At 34.1% G+C, this 19206-nt stretch overlaps 1 protein-coding gene across 1 annotated transcript in view; it reads right to left on the minus strand.

Annotated features, from left to right (window-relative positions):
* Positions 1-1190: 1190 nt before the first annotated feature.
* Positions 1191-19206, minus strand: part of LOC149160279 (methylesterase 8-like) — a 49729-nt gene continuing 31713 nt past the window's right edge. The window contains exon 4 of the mRNA XM_089434567.1: positions 1191-1499. Within this exon, the coding sequence (XP_089290693.1) occupies positions 1191-1499 (309 nt within the window). The remainder of the gene's footprint in view (positions 1500-19206) is intronic.

Here is a 19206-nt window from a genome sequence, read left to right on the forward strand (position 1 = left end):
CATTTTGTTCTCCACGACAAATCCCCATGTGGATTCTTCACTTTTTCTTCTGCCATATTACATAACAGCTTTGTGTTTCGGCTACCAATCTTGATCTCTTTGCATGCCCAGTAAGCATTGTTTGGGGCGATTCGTAGTAGATGGGGTGATTATGAGAATCGCCCCATCTGCTATGAATCTCCCTAAACAATGCTTATTGGGCATCCAAGATCACTTACCTGATTGCTGAATCCAACGCTGACGTCGAGAAGAATGCAACTGACTATAAGCATGGCGAGGTTCATAGCTCGAGCATTCAAGATCGCTCCTAGGAGGAAACTGAGGGCTCCGACGATTATGCTTACTCTTCGCCCCTTGCTTCGCGTTACATGCGAGGCCCCGAATGTGGCAACCAGGCCAACAAGATAAAGAGACGAAGTGAACAGAGTGAGCAGCTGGTTGTCGTATTTGCACTATCAACCACTAACACTACATATAAACATGACAAGTATCGAAAGGATTGAAGAGTTCCGTTGCCTCCACGACGCCCCAAACGTGTTCTTCTTCACAATGTAAAAGAAAACTGGAGAAGTTAAAGGCGCCAACAAAGATGTCATACCGAACGGATATATAACACTGCTTTTCTGACCATAATTCGAAAGGAAAATTGTCATTCTTTCGAACAATATAACGATGAGACTATTAGCGTTATATTCAAATGCATTACTATTGTACCACCTAAATGCCTTGCAGACTTTGATACAATTGAAAGATTTCAATTTTTATTTTTATTTTTTTGAAAACAAATATCTCTTTTACCATCTACTGTAATTTACAAAATTAAGATGATACAGTGGGTACAGAAAGATTTCATCATACTTTTCAGACTGCATTGGATCATTTATACCAAATATTGCAACATTGGTACAAAAAGATTGCAACATGCTTTTCACACTAAACATGATCATTTATACCAATGGACATCTATCAACCTCAAGCTATTGCAAAAGTTACCCATAGACCATCTATCAACCTCAGGCGATTGCAAAAATTGTCTGGATCTTGCTGATAAACACATACCAAACTTGATAAAAACACACCAACCTAAACTTATGGAACAAGTATCTAATAGTGCAGGTAATATTAGTTCCTGCTAGCCATTAAAACGCACAAATTCATCCAATATTTGGGGCCATGGCACACAAATAAGATTATTTCCATAGACAATAACGGAAAGGGACAAAAACAAGGAAGCCATTAGTAGCCATCATAAACTCCTCATCGTCATCATTGCACTGCCCCAGAGTTCCATCGCAGATTTGGCCCGTAAGGGAATCGAACCCGTGCTGCTCATGAGATGCAACACTACCCAGCCAGTCAGAGGTAACTGAAAGTTCCTGGGCATTAATGGGTGTTTGCAGGGAATCCCCCATGCAGAGCAGCAGCAGCAGGGCCACAGGTGGAATTCTTCCCAAACGATCCATTGCACAACCAGGAACAAGTTGCACCTTGAATTTTATCTGAAGAGATTACGAGAGCACAACCTCATGATACAATTGAAAGATTATTTAAATATGATGCTAGGGATCAGATGGGTGAACGAGCTCATATGGCTTTGTTTATTGGTAGAATAGAAATTAGGACTGAATCGAGGCGAAAGAAATTCCTAGGACGTGGCAAAAATTAACATAACAATTGTATTCTTCGTTTGAGGATGTCTGAGAAAAATATCCGTAGTCTTTGGAAATCTTAGCATCACGACATGTGCAATTGATACTAACCATCATTTTTCCTATTTCTTCAAGCCTCCAAATCCACGAAGAGAATAAACAACGTCAATGATTATGTTTCCTGTTTGGTTGTTGGAATCGAATGTGGAAATGAGCGCCAACACCCTCATGCGATGAATGAAAAATGGTGCAATGTATTAGAAATGTTACAATAGAGAAATGAGTAGAGTGTAAGCAATAAAATAATATCAATGTCGTCCATATATCATCACTGCCACTTTATATAAAGCTAATATGTTGAATGAATATAAATTTTGTTTCCATAATTGTATTGTCCATAGTATGTTTTGATTCTTGCACAAATTCAAAAGCGTTCTTGAAAGTTGTTTCCACAGACGACCCTATCAACGCATTGTAATGTATATACCACTGTACGATATATATCAAAGTTATAATGTCAACAAAACAACTCCAAAAACGTGAAGTTGCACTAAATATGAGAATATATAATGTATAGCATAGTTACCAAATACGTCTGAATTGGGGAAAAAAATTCAGAAATTCGTCAATTCGATTCGGAGAGCGAATTATTCGAGGAAATTCGAGTCGGTTCGTTTACGGTTTTATTCATTTGAGCCTTCTCAAAGAAAGCAATACTTCATTGTGAGGAGAACTGGCTTCCGAAACGTTAGTGCTTTTTAAGGAGTCAGGAGTTAGTGTTAGTTTCTAGACGTTAGGATGGCTTTGCTCAAGATTCTTGGACATATACATATAATGTTAAGGTCTAAAGTTTGAATACATAACTGTGTTTATTTAAAAAAAAGGAAATGGAAAAAAAATGTGTAAATTGGAAAAGTTTTACTTTTCAATTTCAATCTGTTTTGTAGTGTTAGAAAAATAAGAAAAAAAAACTTGAACCTGGTTACTATATATTGTCTAAATATATTTATATTTTGAAAGATTTTAAATAAATAAGTTTAGAATAGTGATTTTCTAAATATGTATTTATCTATTAGACTTTTTGGATTTAAGTTCTTATTGGGAAGAGGAAGTATGGGTATTTTATTTTTAATTGTATCTTAAAAGTGGTTAGATAATCTAGAATTATTCAAAATTATTTAAAATCTAAGATGAATTAGAAAAAAATAGTGGAAATATCTTATTATTACAAAAAATAAAGTATATATATTCAAATTTTTATGATGTATACTATAGAATTTTTTCCGAATTAGAAAATTTTCATTCGAATTTTTATCATATCGAATCGAATTCGAATCCGAATTCGAATTCGAACTTAGTAACTATGATTTGCAGTAGTCTGTTTCACGCAGGTGTTGCTGCTTTCGTCGGTAAACATGTGGAAAAAACTTCTCGAGGAAATCGTCCATGGATGTTGCACCGCCTGTTACACATTCAAAAACCCCCAATTAGTTTTCAAAATGTTGGCAATTTTCTAGATTTTTAAGCTCCGCCTACAGCCTAAAGCTACTTCTGCACACATAAATCACAGTGAAATGTTTGTAGAGACAGTGAGATCTTTTGGAGTGAAGTAATTGTGCTAATAACGAGTCATTAAACATGAAATTTCCGGATTGAAATGTTCAAATTTTGAATCATTTTGCCTGAATTAAAATATTTGTGTTTGTCTCATCATAATCCAACAATTGCTGAAAGAAATTGTATGTACATTTAATACAGAATGGGGAATTCTGAGAATAACAGAGTTCCCTTTCAGAGCAAAAGCTGCTACATCATGTGCACCTCAGAATCGCCCCGCCACCCGGCGATTCTCAGAATCGCCCCATCTGCTATGAATCACCCCAAACAATGCTTATTGGGCATCCAATATGATATTAAGCGGAGAAATCCCAGAACAGGAGTTCCTCTTCCTCCACAGAGACTAATACCTGTATATCGAACTGTGCATATAGATAAAAATCTATATTCATAAGCGAACTGGTAATTAATAGCTATTTGTCGCTGAGAGTGTTTTTACTGGTTGGTAGATCAAAATCTATATCCATAAGTGGGCTGCCAGAGCCCACAATAAGCTGACCTTCCTTCTCGCTCATTTTCAGGGCAGCTGAGCCATGTGGCTACCTCCAGACATATTTATGTCAGCGTTAGCTCATCAAACAATATGGAGCCACCAAATTGTCCTGTTCGATGAAAATTTGCAGCAATGCATGAATCTAATCGTGAGGTAAACGCTCTAATTGTGGGCAGAATCTAATTGCAAGGCAAATTCGATTTTAAATTGGAGGAAGAGGCATCTCAAGTTCAGTGTTGCCACCTTTACCATGGTATGGCGGGTGTGGGTTTGATAATTGATGGTATGGACTAGAAGAAAACACTTTTACCGCATTTTGTTCGCACACCCAAAAATTTACAGGAGGAAAATTTTATTCAGTTTCACTTGGTCTATTGTATGGTCTTCAATGGGAAAATGTTGCCAAGGGTGTACTTCACAGCTCCAAATATTCAAAATGATGCAAATCTGACCATAACCATAATTCATGATGTGATTTCTCATTGGTTTGGTAATCTTCCTGAAGTTTTGTATCTACAATTGGGTCACAACACTTGCCGTGAAAACAAAAATCAGGTTGTTTTTGGATATATAAACATGCTTGTTGAATTGAGAATTTTTCAAAAGGTAAAGGTTGGTTTCCTTTTTGGGCACACTCATGACCATATATCAGATATTCAGTCGTTTTTCAATCACATTGAGGAGGAAGGAAGTTGGGAGCTTGCCATCACTAATTGAATGTATTAAGAAATCATACATGCTAGAGCCTACTTTTGATGTGTTGGAAGAAACTGTTGACATGCGAAGGTTTATTCTGGGATCATATGGTGAGGGGAAATGCATTGAACAACTTAATGACATTAGCTTCCAACATCAATTTCGTATCAAAAAAATTGATGGGAAAACACTAATATGGGGCAAGAAGTATTCAACTACTGCAGAATGGGCATTGTCATCAGGTTTGCAATTTTTGAAGTTCATTCCAGATCATCATGTCATGGTTTTTTAATTTTATAGTTGAAAAAATTTCAATTTCTTTTGTATCTAGCATGTTATGGTTGAAAACATGTTGAATTTATACTTAGGAAAGAAAAATGATATTCTACCAAAAACATTAATGTGTTTTTTTCTCATAAACAACTTTGTTTGGCACATAAAAATTTGGTTTTAGTAGCATTTTTTAAAAAGTTTGAAAATTGACCCTAAAAAAAATCATCGTTCCAGTATCATCAATTTTTCATTTTGAAGCTATATTTTGCACAAAAATTTCGTAGTAAATTTCGTAGTCACTACCATTTTTAAAACATGCTCAAAATTGACCACTAAAAAATAAAATCATCATTCCAGTATACACACTTTTCATTTTTAGCACTGTTTTTGATGTTTTTTCAGGGTTTTTTGGCTAGAGTTCCCATTTTGAGTTTATAGTTCCTGTTTCAAAGTTTACATTGTTATTGTGAGAACAAAAGAATTAAAGAGTTGATTAAGTGTTGCAGATCGAGGAGTCGTTGTAGAGACCAACATTTGGTTGATTCGTTTCTTCTGTAATGTGGTCATTGATGTTTTTGCTCCAAAAATTAGTGTATTTATTCAAAAATGTATGTAGATACTTGTGAAATAGAATAATATGCAGAATGTTGTGATTGAAATGGTTGTTTAACTAGAACAAAGATTGCATTTGCAGAGAGGGTTTAGTCACTGAATTTTGATATTTGTATGCTACTTGTATTCTTGAATAATGCCTACATACATTGGTCTTCTTCAAAATAATCACCTATCTGATGTAAGAAAAATCCTTATGTTGGTAGAGACTTGTTTGGTTGCTAATGTTACATTTGCTGCTATTCATAGATATGATCTGGAAAGATATGATTTGCAAAGAGTGTTTTGGCATTGATTGAGCTCCTTGTGGCTTAAGGTTCATGAGCATGATATTGTAGAAATTTATGATCATTGTAATGTGATAGTTGTTGCTAAATAATCAGTTAATTTGATTGATGAGATCACTGTGATGTATCATTCACTTCCAGTGTTTGATGAACAAAATGATTGAAGATCTGTACATGATTCTTATGCATAAAAAGCACGTATGTAAGTGGGTTTCTTTAATGAAATAACATATACGACTTGACTTGATCAGGGATTGTAGTGCTATTTTGGCTATGACAATTAATTAGCATTGAAAGAGTTATGTATTCTATTATCACTAGGCTAGAATATGTTGGGCTGTGTCAACCTCCAACCAAGTGTAACTATTTCAAACCAACTTTTGATTGGAAGCTATCCCTTCCAATCTGAGAGGGCTCTCTTAAAATATTTATGAAATTGAATGTATAAAACTCAAAGTTCAGATGGCTAACTCTGGATTTTTTTTTGTGGTTTTGTAGGTGGAGAAAAATGTTATGACTGCCATCATTGGGCATGGAGTCAAATTAAAACAAATTATGGCCAAAACAATGTTTATTGGAAATTGAGGCATCTATAGCTTTAAAATTGATATCAAATTAATATCCACAATTATACATAGTAAATGAAGGAAATTGGAACAATTTGACAAGATTTCCAAGTAATCAAGATACTATGTAAAACAAAAAACAACATGGTAAGAACACATGAAAGCCATGACATGAATCTCAGGTACAAAAACAGAGTTGCTGCAAATTTTCTATTAAAATGATCAAAAGATTACATAAGGTCAATTATTCACATTATTCATCAACCCTTCTCAAAGTCGAAAAGCTACTTATTTATAGAGAAAATATCTCTTTACATTAACTTGCCACCTAGGCCAACTTTGATCCACCATTTAAGAGACCTATTCCTATTTTTCTTCTAACTAATAGAGTCCTCATAGGGTTTTTCTGTTTTTACATAGTTGGAATTCAACTAGGACTCTACTAGCTTTAAAACTATAACCACTTTTTGTTGATGAAGATAACTGAGCCCAACTGCGTGCTGGATTTGCTGGAGTGCCATTACACCTTTGACCTGTTGATAGATATCAATTAAATTTCTTTTGTGCTGACTGTCTTAATGAGCTGGCTATTATGCTGATGTGGCTATGTGCTCACTTAGCATGCTGAAAAATAGGAGTTTAACATGATGAAGTGGACACCCTTTATGATCTGTAATCAATCTGGAGCTTGGATGTTTGATATTCAAAATCTTAAAAAAGGTAGAAAAAAAAAGATTTTATGATTTCGTACCAAAAACAGAGTTTTCAACAGTTTCGTAGCAAACTTTGGTAGAAACTTCAAAAAACACCCTTATGCTACCTCTTTTCTCTCTCTTCTAGTTCTGAGGTCTTCTTTGATGTTTATAAGCTAAACATAGGCCTTTAGAACTATCTTTGCTGAGCTTTAGACCAACCTTAACCTCCATGGAAAGCTACAACAATTTCGTAGCAAATTCTCAGCTTCATTATGGGGAGTTGCTACGAAAGTTCCAAAATTCTGAGTTTTTCTAGTTTTCATGATTCTTAATGCCTCCTTATGACTCCTAATATCATGTTGACTATATATATGGCTGAGTTGACTGATTTAGGTATAGTGAAGACAAAATTGAAAACTTTACCATATCATGGAGCAACACTTACTCCAACAACGATCTTGAGGTTTCTCTTTTTGAGTTCAGCCTGAATCATTTCAATTTGAGTTTCTAGTGCTGTGACTTGTCCCTGTAATCTTTTTCTATCTTCATGTAACCAACTATTCCTTTTATACATATGCTCCAATATTCTGTGCAAAGGCAGAGTCCACCTTATCATTTTTTTTTGATTTGTTTGCAATTTCATTAGAAAAATCTATTTGTCTTGACACCTCATTTTGGTATTCATAAAACTCAAGATTGGTCTTGATAACTTCTTGTATGGCCTCCCTTAACTGTTTTTGTAGGACCTCTATTTCACTTTTTTCCTGAACAACCTCCTTGTCTTTCTTTTTCTTTAATGGTTTCTTTGATGGTTCTATTTTGTCCAATGGTGCTTCAGGTATCTCTTCAACTTGCTGCATTGATCTTGTCACATGTTTCCTTGGCCTAAAAATGAAACCATGTTCTTCCTGAGTAATTTCTATTTTCTTAGCTATATTTCTTTTCTTCTTGGTTTCAAGTTGGGTCACTTCTACAGGCTGTTCAACTAGACTTTCTTCAATGTCTATAGCTTCTAGAATGTTAATCAGTTTGCCCTTATTTGTACTTTGTTCTCTACTCTGTCTTCTAGTCATCCTCCATTTAGTACTCGTGAAAGCTTCAATTACAAGTTTCTATGCCACTGGTAGGTTCTCCGCTACTGATTTCTGCTCTTTTAATGATTGTTTCTCTTTTCTCGGGGTTTTGGATTTCAATTTAGGAGTTCTCCTAGGGGGGTAGCAACATATAATTCATACCCACTTAAGAAAAAAAAGATAAGCCAATATCTATTCAATCTATTTAACTGTATAACCACTAGTAATTTTATAAGACCATGATGAAAAACATAGGTACTACTTGTATCTGGTTTAGCTTGAACCTTGTCAGCCATTTTTCCTAGACTTCTGAAGAGATAGAAAGGGATATCTAAGGGTTGTTTACCTATGAAGTGGAGCAACAACCTGAAGTGGTACTAGTAGACCATATGGAACCTTCCTTCACATGTAAAATACTTTTGAATAACCATAAGCAACTTGGAATAATGCTCCTTAAGGGATTTTTTGGAGATGCCTGCTGTCATATCAATCCCTCGATGTTCTTCCTTCAAGAATTCATCACAATTATGTATCTGGAACTTATGGACTTTAAACCATTTTTCCCTTGAACTTGGGATTTCAATAGCATAATCAATAGTGTCTGGAGAGACATTCAAATTTAATATACCAACCTTCATGCCAATCCCTATGAAATTGATTGCAAAGTCTTTAGTGATTTTCACATGAAAACCCTGCAATTTTTGGCAAAATCGTAAACATCCCACGTTCGCAAATGACTTTACAAAAGTCAGGCCTTCTTCAAGCAGTTTCATATCTGTGGTTCACAATGCACTACAACGCCTCCTTTGTATTGTTTTCTGGTTACCATTCTTATCAACACATCGGGAGCTGCTTGTGAACTACTTCCTCTTCACCAACAAACCAATTTGTGAACACCTAGACCTCACTTAGACCACGGTTAAACTTGTTTTGAGAGCGCAAACCCTATTCAACGACAACACTTGTGAACTTTTTTATAGCAACAAATGGTATAAAGGGGAAAATTAGAGGTAAGGGTGAATGAAAAGGAGTGGAGGACACAAGAATAAAGGTGTATAATGACTCAATACAACTCTCACATTACTACCAATCATTTAAAATAAAACTGTTACACAACAACAAAATTTCATAGCGAGATAAGTGTCAGGATGGACCGTTTTTCTACAGAATTGTTAGGGACATTCGTAGTGAATTCTGGGTTTGTTGAATTGGAGTTGCTGCGAAAGTTTATAAAACTATCAAACAAGTCTATTATGACACGATAACCTCAAATTAATGGAATTATGACCTTTTCTTTTTATGATGACCCTATCAAAAACTAAATGTACCCTATGACAGGTTTCACATGATCTTAAACATAAAAACCCTATCTAAGATGACTAATCAAACTAAAAATTAATTCTAGGGGTTATCATGGATAACAATGGATCCAATGGGGATGCTGCGCCCCTGTGGTGCAGCAAAGAGCAAGTAGTTCCAGTGCCTACCATTGGGTTGATCCCAATTTGAAGACTACATTCGAACCCACTTCACCAAACTGAAAAGCAAACTACAAACCAATTGAAAACCAATTACCTCTGCTATAATGTGATATCAAACTGCTGTACAAACTGAAACTGACAACTACAAAATGTAGTCTAAAACTTAAGGAAATACTTGCCCAACAAGCTTATTTATGTACTAATAACCCTACTCTAACATATGAAAGTCCACCTGCTTAATTCAAACAATATGAAACCTCCAGTATAACCAGTCAAAGAGTTGATTCAATGCCTGGGCTTCTTGACTGTATTTAAGTGGACCATCTATTGGAAAATCAGAATAAAAACTAAATCCATCACCTGAGATTATAAATGAGAGAAATTCAACCTTCACTGATGACTCGAAAAGATTTACCAAAGGATATTGATAATCATGAAAAATCACCTCTTCTTGATATGTAAAACCATGAGAGCTAAATTTATTCATAACTTATAGCTTCTTTTGTCCTATGTCTTCAATTCCAAGAACATAATCAAATAACAAGACAACAATATATTTTTCTTCCTTTTCATTTAAATCAACAAAACCATCCATGCATCCTTGAAAATATTGAAACATGACATCCATATTGTGTGTATCAAAACTAATCTTTTGCTTATCAAACAGATCAGATATAACCTTTGTAAGTTTTTCTTGAGGACTGTCATCTTGATTCTTAACACTAAAAACTCCTATACAAACAACTTTATGCATATCATCCATGTCATCTTGATGATCCTTAAATAGAATAGGTAAAACCTGTATATTCAGCTCTTCATGTAACTCAAGTTTACCTAAAAGTGATCTTTCATGCACTTTAACTAGGACGACATCATTATGATTTTCAACGGAAAAAAGTTCTTGTCTAGGTAGACAAATTTCATCACATGTTACCTCACTGTTCAACATTTTCATGCTTGTATTTTCAACAACCTGATCTTGAGGAGTTTCTTCTTGACATAAATTCTCAAAAAAGCAATGGGCTGAAAAATAATTTGAATGATTTGGCTCATACCTTTGACTGAATATAGATTGACAAGGCTGCAAATCCTCATGGATTTCATGTATTATGACTTGATTGTCAAATTGTTGATCCATTTCATCTTCAACTAAAGAAGAGACATCTGATTGTTGGAAAAATTCTTGATCATCATGATAAATAGCTTGAGAAGAAAATTCATAAAGTTCCTCTAACATCTCCTCATCATCCATACATTCTACAGCATCATCAATACTTTCAAGATATTGAATGAAACCTTTCCAAAAATTACAACAATATTGTAACAATGGTGATGAAGGATGATACTTCCCATATTGTCAAAAAAATATTCTATGGAAATATTTAAGAGAACACAAGCTTCTTGATGGAAACCCTTCATACCATACTCTAGCTTTGTCTTCTAGGGTAGCCATAAACATCTTCATGAGACAATCCTCAGGAAACTCAACCCTCAGTCTACATACATGTAAATGGAATTTAACCAAATGTAGACTAACATCATCTTTCTTATCATCCTTGAAAATGGGAATATGAGTTGACCAATCAACACAAGGCATAGGATTTGGAAAACCATAGATGTGAGACTGATCCATAGGAGCATACCTGACATTTCTTCTTGTAGTAGAACTCATCTCGGAACTTCTTCAAGCTACTAATCTTCAATCAGTGGAGTCACCATGAAGCTTTGATCTTATGTATCTTTTAAGATTGGAGCTTCCAGGGTAATATCACAACCTTCAAAAAACTCTGATTTCCTATTACCCTTAGGAATCAGAATGAAGAGACTCAAATAAAATCCAAGAAACAGAGCTTTTCGGCTCTCATAAGACACACCAAAATGTTATCACTAGGCTAGAACAGGTTGGGCTGTGTCAACCTCCAACCAAGTGTAACTATTTCAAACCAACTTTTGAATGGAAGTTAGCCCTTCCAATCTGAGAGGGCTCTCTCAAAATATTTATGAAATTGACTATATAAAGCTCAAAGTTTAGATGGATAACTCTGGATTTTTATTTTTGTGTGGTTTTGCAGGTGAAGAAAAATGTGATGACTGCCACCATTGGGCATGGATTCAAATTAAAACAAATTATGGACAAAATAATGTTTAATGGAAGCTGAGGCATCTATAGCTTTAAAACTGATATCAAATTAACATCCACAATTATACATAGTAAATGAAGGAAATTGGAACAATTTGACAAGATTTCCAAGTAATCAAGATATTATGTAAAACAAAAAACAACATGGTAAGAACACATGAAAGGCATGACATGAATCTTAGGCACAAAAATAGAGTTGCTGCAAATTTTCTATTAAAAGGATCAAAAGATTACATAAGGTTAGTTCTTCACATTATCCATCAACCCTTCTCAAAGTTGAAAAGCTACTTATTTATAGAGAAAAGATCTCTTTACATTAACTTGCTACCTAGGCCAAATTTGATCCACTATTTAAGATACCTATTCCTATTTTTCTTCTAACTAACAAAGTCCTCATAGGGATTTTCTGTTTTTACATAGTTGGAATTCAACTAGGACTCTACTAGCTTTAAAACTATAACCACTTTCTGTTGATGAAGATAGTGAGCCCAATTGCATGCTAGATTTGCTGGAATGTCATTGCACCTTCGACCTGTTGATAGATATCAATTAAATTTCTTTTGTGCTGACTGTCTTAATGAGCTGGCTATTATGATGATGTGGCTATGTGCTAACTTGACACGCTGAAAAATAAGAGTTTAACATGATGAAGTGGACACCCTTTATGATTTGTAATCCATCTGAAGATTGGATGTTTGATATTCAAAATCTTCAAAAAGGTAGAAAAAATAGAGTTTTTATGATTTCGTAGCAAAAAACAGAGTTTTCAGCAGTTTCGTAGAAAACTTTGGTAGAAACTTCAAAAAACATCCTTATGCTACATCTTTTCTCTCTCTGCTAGTTCTAAGGTCTTCTTTGTAGTTTATAAGCTAAATATAGGCCTTTAGAACTATCTTTGCTGAGCTTTAGACTAGCCTTAACCTCCATGGAAAGCTACAACAATTTCGTAGCAAATTCTCATATTCATTATGGGGAGTTGCTACGAAAGTTCCAAAATTCTGAGTTTTTCTAGTTTTCATGATTCTTAATGCCTCCTTATGACTCCTAATACCATGTTGACTATATATATGGATGAGTTGACTTATTTAGGTATAATGAAGACAAAATTTAAAACTTTACCATATCATGGAGTAGCACTTACTTCAGCAACGATCTTGAGTTTTCTCTTTTTGAGTTCAACCTGAATCATTTCAATTTGAGTTTCCAGTGCTATGACTTGTCCCTGTAAGCCTTTTATATCTGCATGTAACGAACTAGTCCTTTTATACATATGCTCAAACATTCTATGTAAAGGAAAAGTCCTCCTTATCATCTTTTTTGATTTGTCTGCAATTTCATCATAAAAATCTATCTGTCTTAACACTTCATTTTGGTATTCATCAAACTCAAGCTTGGTCTTGATAACTTCTTTTCTGGCCTCCCTTAACTGTTCTTGTAGGACCTCTATTTCACTTTTTTCATGAACAACCTCATTGCCTTTCTTTTTCTTTGATGGTTCTGTTTTGTCTAATGGTGCTTCAGGTATCTCTTCAACTTGCTGCATTGATCTTGTGACATGTTTCCTTGGCCTAAAAATGAAACCATGTTCTTCTTGAGTAAAGTCTAATTTCTTAGCTCTCTTTCTTTTCTTCTTGGTTTCAATTTGGGTCACTTCTACAGGCTATTCAACTAGACTTTCTTCAATGTCTATAAATTCTATAATGTCAATTAGTTTGCCCTTCTTTTTACTCTATTCTCTACTCTATCTTCTGGTCATCCTCCTGTTAGTACTTGTGGAATATTCAATTACAGGTTTCTCTGCCACTGGTTGCTGCTCTACTACTGATTTATGCTCTTTTACTGATTCCTGCTCTTTTCTAGGGGTTGTGGATTTAGATTTATGAGTTCTCCTAGAGGGGGTAGAAACATCTAATTCATACCCACTTAAGAACAAAAAGGTAAGCCAATCTCTGTTCAATCTATTTAACTCTTCAACCACTAGTAATTTGATAAGACCATGATGAAAAATAGAGGTACTGCTTGTGAGTTGCTTCCTCTTCACCTGCAAACCAATTTGTGAAAACCTAGACCTCACTTAGACCATGATTAAACTTGTTCTGATAGCGAAACCCTATTCAACGGCAACACTTGTAAACTTTTTGATAGCAACAGATGGTATAAAGGGGAAAAGGAGAGTTAAGGGTGAATGAAAAGGCGTGGTGGACACGAGAATAAAGATGTATAATCACTCAGTATAACTCTAACATCACTAACAATCATTTAAAATAAAATAGTTACACAGCAACAAACTTTCGTAGTGAGACAAGTGTCAAGATGGACCATTTTGCTACAGAACTATCAGGGAATTTTGTAGCGAATTCTAGGTTTGCTAAATTTGAGTTGTTGCGAAAGTTTTTAAAACTATGAGACAAGTCTATAATGAAATAATAACCTCAAATCAATGGAATTATGACCTTTTCTTTTTATGATGACCCTATCAAACACTAAATGTACCCTATGATAAGTTTCGCATGAACCTAAACATAAAAACCTTATCTAAGATGACTAATCAAACTAAAAATTAATTCTAGCGTTTATCATGGATAACATATTATTTGTTGCTGATTTTCAAGGATGTCTGGTTGTGTAGAAAAGTTTTGGCTTTGTATGATGGTGTTTGGTTTGGAATTTGATGAATAAAGAATTTGGCTTGGTTGATGAACAAAGAGTTTGACTTGATTATTATTGGTGAGATTTGGCTTGGTACATCAATGATCAGGTTGTAGAGGGTTGAATGGTATCTAGGTATTTAGTAACAATGTTTATTTGGTTGATAAATGTTTGGTCTCAGAGAGAATATTTGGTATCATGGTTTTCAGTTATATAGAATAAGCATATTGTTGGGTGCGGCTTCAGTTTGAAAATTGGATAAAAAGTGGCCTACATGTTTCGATGTGTGTTTGAGTCAAGTGGGTCTAGTGTGAAATATTTTGAAACGTGGTCCACAAAGGTAGTGAGGGTAGGAGCCTTCAATGAGGGAGTGGTAGCTTCCTTATGTTAGGAGCTGGTAAACTTGATAAGGGAGTGGTAGCTTCCTTCCAAAAGGCGCTGGAGAAAAGAGGAGGTGGTAGGAGCCTATGCGCTGGTAACAATATGCACTAGTACAAGTGTTGCGATCTAAATATGTCATACTATCCATTATATAAATTTTCCATTCAGAGTCCATATTCCCAAATTTATGACACCTTTTATAGAAACTATACCACCAACTTCCGCTAAATATACTTCTTTTACCTTGTGGTTAATTATGATGGATTCCTTATCGTTTTTAATGGTTAAATGTGTTTTTAACATGATTTTATCAATGAAGCTTTATTAATGTGATTATGTGGACAAGAATCATGTTTTGGTATGAAGATTTTTCTTATGTGCCAACTTAGTAACAATCTGGCAATTCGGTACTAGTTTCGACACTTACACAAATGGAGAAAAAAAGTTAAAATCATAAAATATGTTTTTCTTTCTCAAAGAATGAAAACTTAGATGCCAAATGGGCCTAATATTTTGGTAAATTCCTTGGAATATACCCAGCTTACATGTGGGATCCTAGCACATGATTTAAGCTAGAGCAAAAAATAGCTAACAATTTTGAAACTACCATGTTTTGCCTCAATTTCTGTGCAAATGGTGGCGAATACCAAGAATCCAGAAAATGGGTTTTTGCAAAACAAAAAAAATTATTTGTATCTCAAACCATTTCCAAAAATTCAATATGGTTTCGAAGTTATAGCTGATTATCCAAAGTAGGTTTGTACAAAATTTCTGAAAAACCCAGATTGGCAAAAGTATGTAAACAATTAACTTCAAGCACGATTTTAGAGGCCATGGAATTGGATAAGGAAATTCCAAGATAGGATTTTGTTGATAATATGGAAAATTAGGCTTCATAGAAACAACTCTCCAAAATACATCATGGTTGAGAAGATATGGCTAGTTCTTTAACAGTTATTTGTATAAAATTACAAAAAAACCAGAATTATGAGATTTTTCTCTAAAGTTGAAATTCATTTTCTGAGTTCAGGGGATTGGACCTTATCCTTACTCACTAGTTTTTATGTTTAAATAGAGCCTCATAGGACTAAGAAAGGGGATCATGAGTTTGTAATCTAATTTTTGTGAGGGAGAGAAATCATCATTTAGAATTCTTTGTAAACTGTATTTTTGTTGAAGGTTAATAAAAGTCACAGTTGATGATTCATTGAGTTTCTGAAGCATTTAAGCTTGTGAATTTTTAGCTACCTTGTTGGTGTTAGAAAGGGCCCATCGATCCAACTTGGTAAACTATTGTACATGATTAGTTTAAATTTCTTGTTTTTGTACTTGTTCTATTATGTATGCTAATATAATTTTATGATTTAGCACCTATGTTACAATCAAGCTTATATAGTGAAAGCAAAGTGTGGAATGTGTTTTTAATTATATTTTTATATATGAAATGAAGTGGTTGTGTTATCTGATTGATATTGTGTGTATTTAATAGGTGTGTGGTGCACCAGGTTTCTTAGGTCATTACAAGCAACCTGCTCTAGGGTAGTTTTATAGATTTACTGATATTTGTTTATTAAATTTCTAGAATTGTTTCCTTTCCAATTCCTTGCAGAATTACTTTGAGATTACCTTTGAACCTATTTTACATTATATTTTAGATATAAGAATGTGACTAGTGATTGGTTAATTTATTATTTAATAGACTTATAATAAAATTTTCTTGCAAGCTTTTAAAGTTTGTTTTGTATTCTCAACTAGATTAACTTAGGATTTAATCCTTCATTTCTTGTGTTTGCATCTTTAAGTCTTATGATCTTGGATTTGATAATTAAATGTTAGAATTAAAGTACATATGATTCCACCAACATTTTTGGTGCCATTGCCGGGGAGGTGCTAAAGGGATTAGAGCATAGTTTATTTCACAAGTTTTTTGCATGATTTTAGTTACAGGGACAACTTGGGATGAAGATAAAATGGTAATATGAGAGGTAAGAACTTGCACATACACTTTGGTGGGGTTTCTCTAAAGCCTTGTCGTTTGCTTCTTTTTCTTTGCAAGTGTGTTTTCTTTTAGACCGATTCATGAAAATAAGAGAATCCTAACTTGTGTGAACAAATAAATTGGTGACAATAGAGTCTTAGTAGCATGGTGGCACTTCAAGTACATGATTGGTTTGCTTGCATTTGTTTTAAGTGTGTTTCTTTTCTATTTATTTAGGATTTTTAAGAACTCCATACACTAATCCATGTGCAAGACAAGGGTTAACAACCATCAAAACAACATTCAAGGATGATAAAGAGTTTGGAAGAAGTCTCTCAAATCCTAGTAGTAGTTGGGATCTCTACATCTCAGGAAGAACAAATCTTGATAGCAAACAATAAATTATCTGCCTTCCCCTAAGTGATAGAATAACAACAACTCCGTGGATCACATCCACATGAAGATCTTCACCCTTGCAAACTTGTTGAGGAAATTAAAGAATCATGGAGTGTATCCAATGGAGAGAAACCAATAGAACCCGAGATTGAAGAATTTTTGACATGCCTATCTACGGATCCTCTGAGCACACAAGAGGATAATCATATAATGCTAGAAGATATGCATGACATGGTAAAGGAGGATATCCCAAATGATCCAAATAAAGAGGTAAAAAAAGAGCATTTTTATTTTATTGAAAGATGGTTTCAAGAAAATATAAGACCATACTGCTCCTTCATTCCTCATTACTTCTTGACATCATCATCAAAACAACTGGTTCTTCATACTCAGGTAATTGAAAACTATATTCTAAACTTGAGTATGAATGCATTTTTATACTTGTTACGCACATGGTTACATTGGAAATATTCCTATACTTGAGGAGAGGAATTTGTTTTCTCAAGTAGAGTAGGATAATAAATAAATAAATAAATTCTACATATAGTAATTAGTTTAGTTTAAAATATAGTGGAACATCTTTCTCATTTGCTTTGCATAAGTGGGGATGTTAACAACTAAAAATAAACTAGTTGAAAACAGGAGATCTATCTTCCTATAGAAAATTTCTGTTGAGGTTTCTTTTAGCTGCATATTTTTTATAATGAAGATTTCCATAGTAGCATGGTTTGACTATTACTTTTCTTTCTCACTTATTATTTCTTTATAATAGTTCGATTTGTTTCTAGTTTTTCTTTTCAATAAAGTAAGATATGACCATTATGTTTGGAATCCTATGTGAAGTTGGAAATGATTGCATTACAACATCATCCGGTACTACATACCAACTATTGGGTACCGTATTTAAGGAAACTAGTACCCATAATTTCATTTTTCAAAATTTCAGTACTCAGTTCGGTACAAGTACCCAAAATTTCAATTTCCAGAATTTTGGTACTTAGTTCGGTACCAATATCCAGAATTTCAATTTCCAGAATTTTTGATTTGTCATGAATAATACCAAATATTCAGGATGTTAGTTGCACCCATTCAACGTACGCTTTGTTCACTAGATTCAGACATTTTTTGTCTTCATGACTGAAGCTATTTTACAAGACAAAGTCGGATTCAAGAATCTTGTCATTTGGGATGCTTAAATAAGGGAAGAATACTGGAACTCAAAAGTGGAAAATACATCTTTGTCAATAGAATGTAACACTTAGGGGAGTATTTGATGACATATTTCCTTTTACCTTAAGTTGTTAAAAATGATGCATTCATGCTTTATCATTACTTATCTGTTTTAAGACTTCTATTTCACAAATATAATTAAATAAACAATCCTTTTCATAAAAGTTGAATTGAATGATAATTCCAAACCATTCATAGCTAATATACCTTTTTTGTTATGGAATTCCATTTTTCTTATTCATATAGATTTCTAATTATCAATACAAAATAGTTGCTCAAAATATAGTTACCAAAACATATTAAGGGGATTACAACAAAATTAAAAGGTCCATACAATGGTATCAATGAAAAATAACTTGAATACTATAACCATAACACCAAAGCATGATATCCTAGCATCTTTATTAAGACTTGCAAAAGAGTTATTGAAGTCTCTACTCATGGTGGAATACTACTTTAAAAGCGAAAGTGTTATATACCTAGGGGGGATAATATGGGGTACAAAGGGAGGTACCCAAGGTAATAATGTAATAATGGGATGGGCCATAGTAATAAATAAGGTGGTTAACCCATATCATGTAAGGGACCACAAGTAGTTAGTAATAATGTAATGGGCCTGTGGTATTAGTTCGATGGTATGAGGGAACCATGGTAATGACCCATGGTATTGTATGTATGAGGCCTATATAGAGGCTAGAGACTCCACATGGAGAGATGTCAAGGAATATTGTATGAACAGGCATATGGCTTGTGGAGTGTTCTCTTTCCTTAAGGAGTGAATGTATGGTGTTGCCCTACCTTAAGGGTTTGATATCAATAAAGAATCATTTCATATCATTTCTGGGTTTATTTATATTATCATATATTTTTGGGTTAGATCTATAACAAAGTGGTATTGGAGCTATAACAAGTGGTATCAGTAGCTCTGATACCACTTGTTATATATCTAATCCAAAAATATAAACATACCCAAGAATAACAAGATAGAAA

Source organism: Pinus tabuliformis, chromosome 5_2 (assembly GCF_031772625.1).
Source record: "Pinus tabuliformis cultivar Carrire ecotype Pingquan chromosome 5_2, CPIR1, whole genome shotgun sequence".
Taxonomy (NCBI): domain Eukaryota; kingdom Viridiplantae; phylum Streptophyta; class Pinopsida; order Pinales; family Pinaceae; genus Pinus; species Pinus tabuliformis.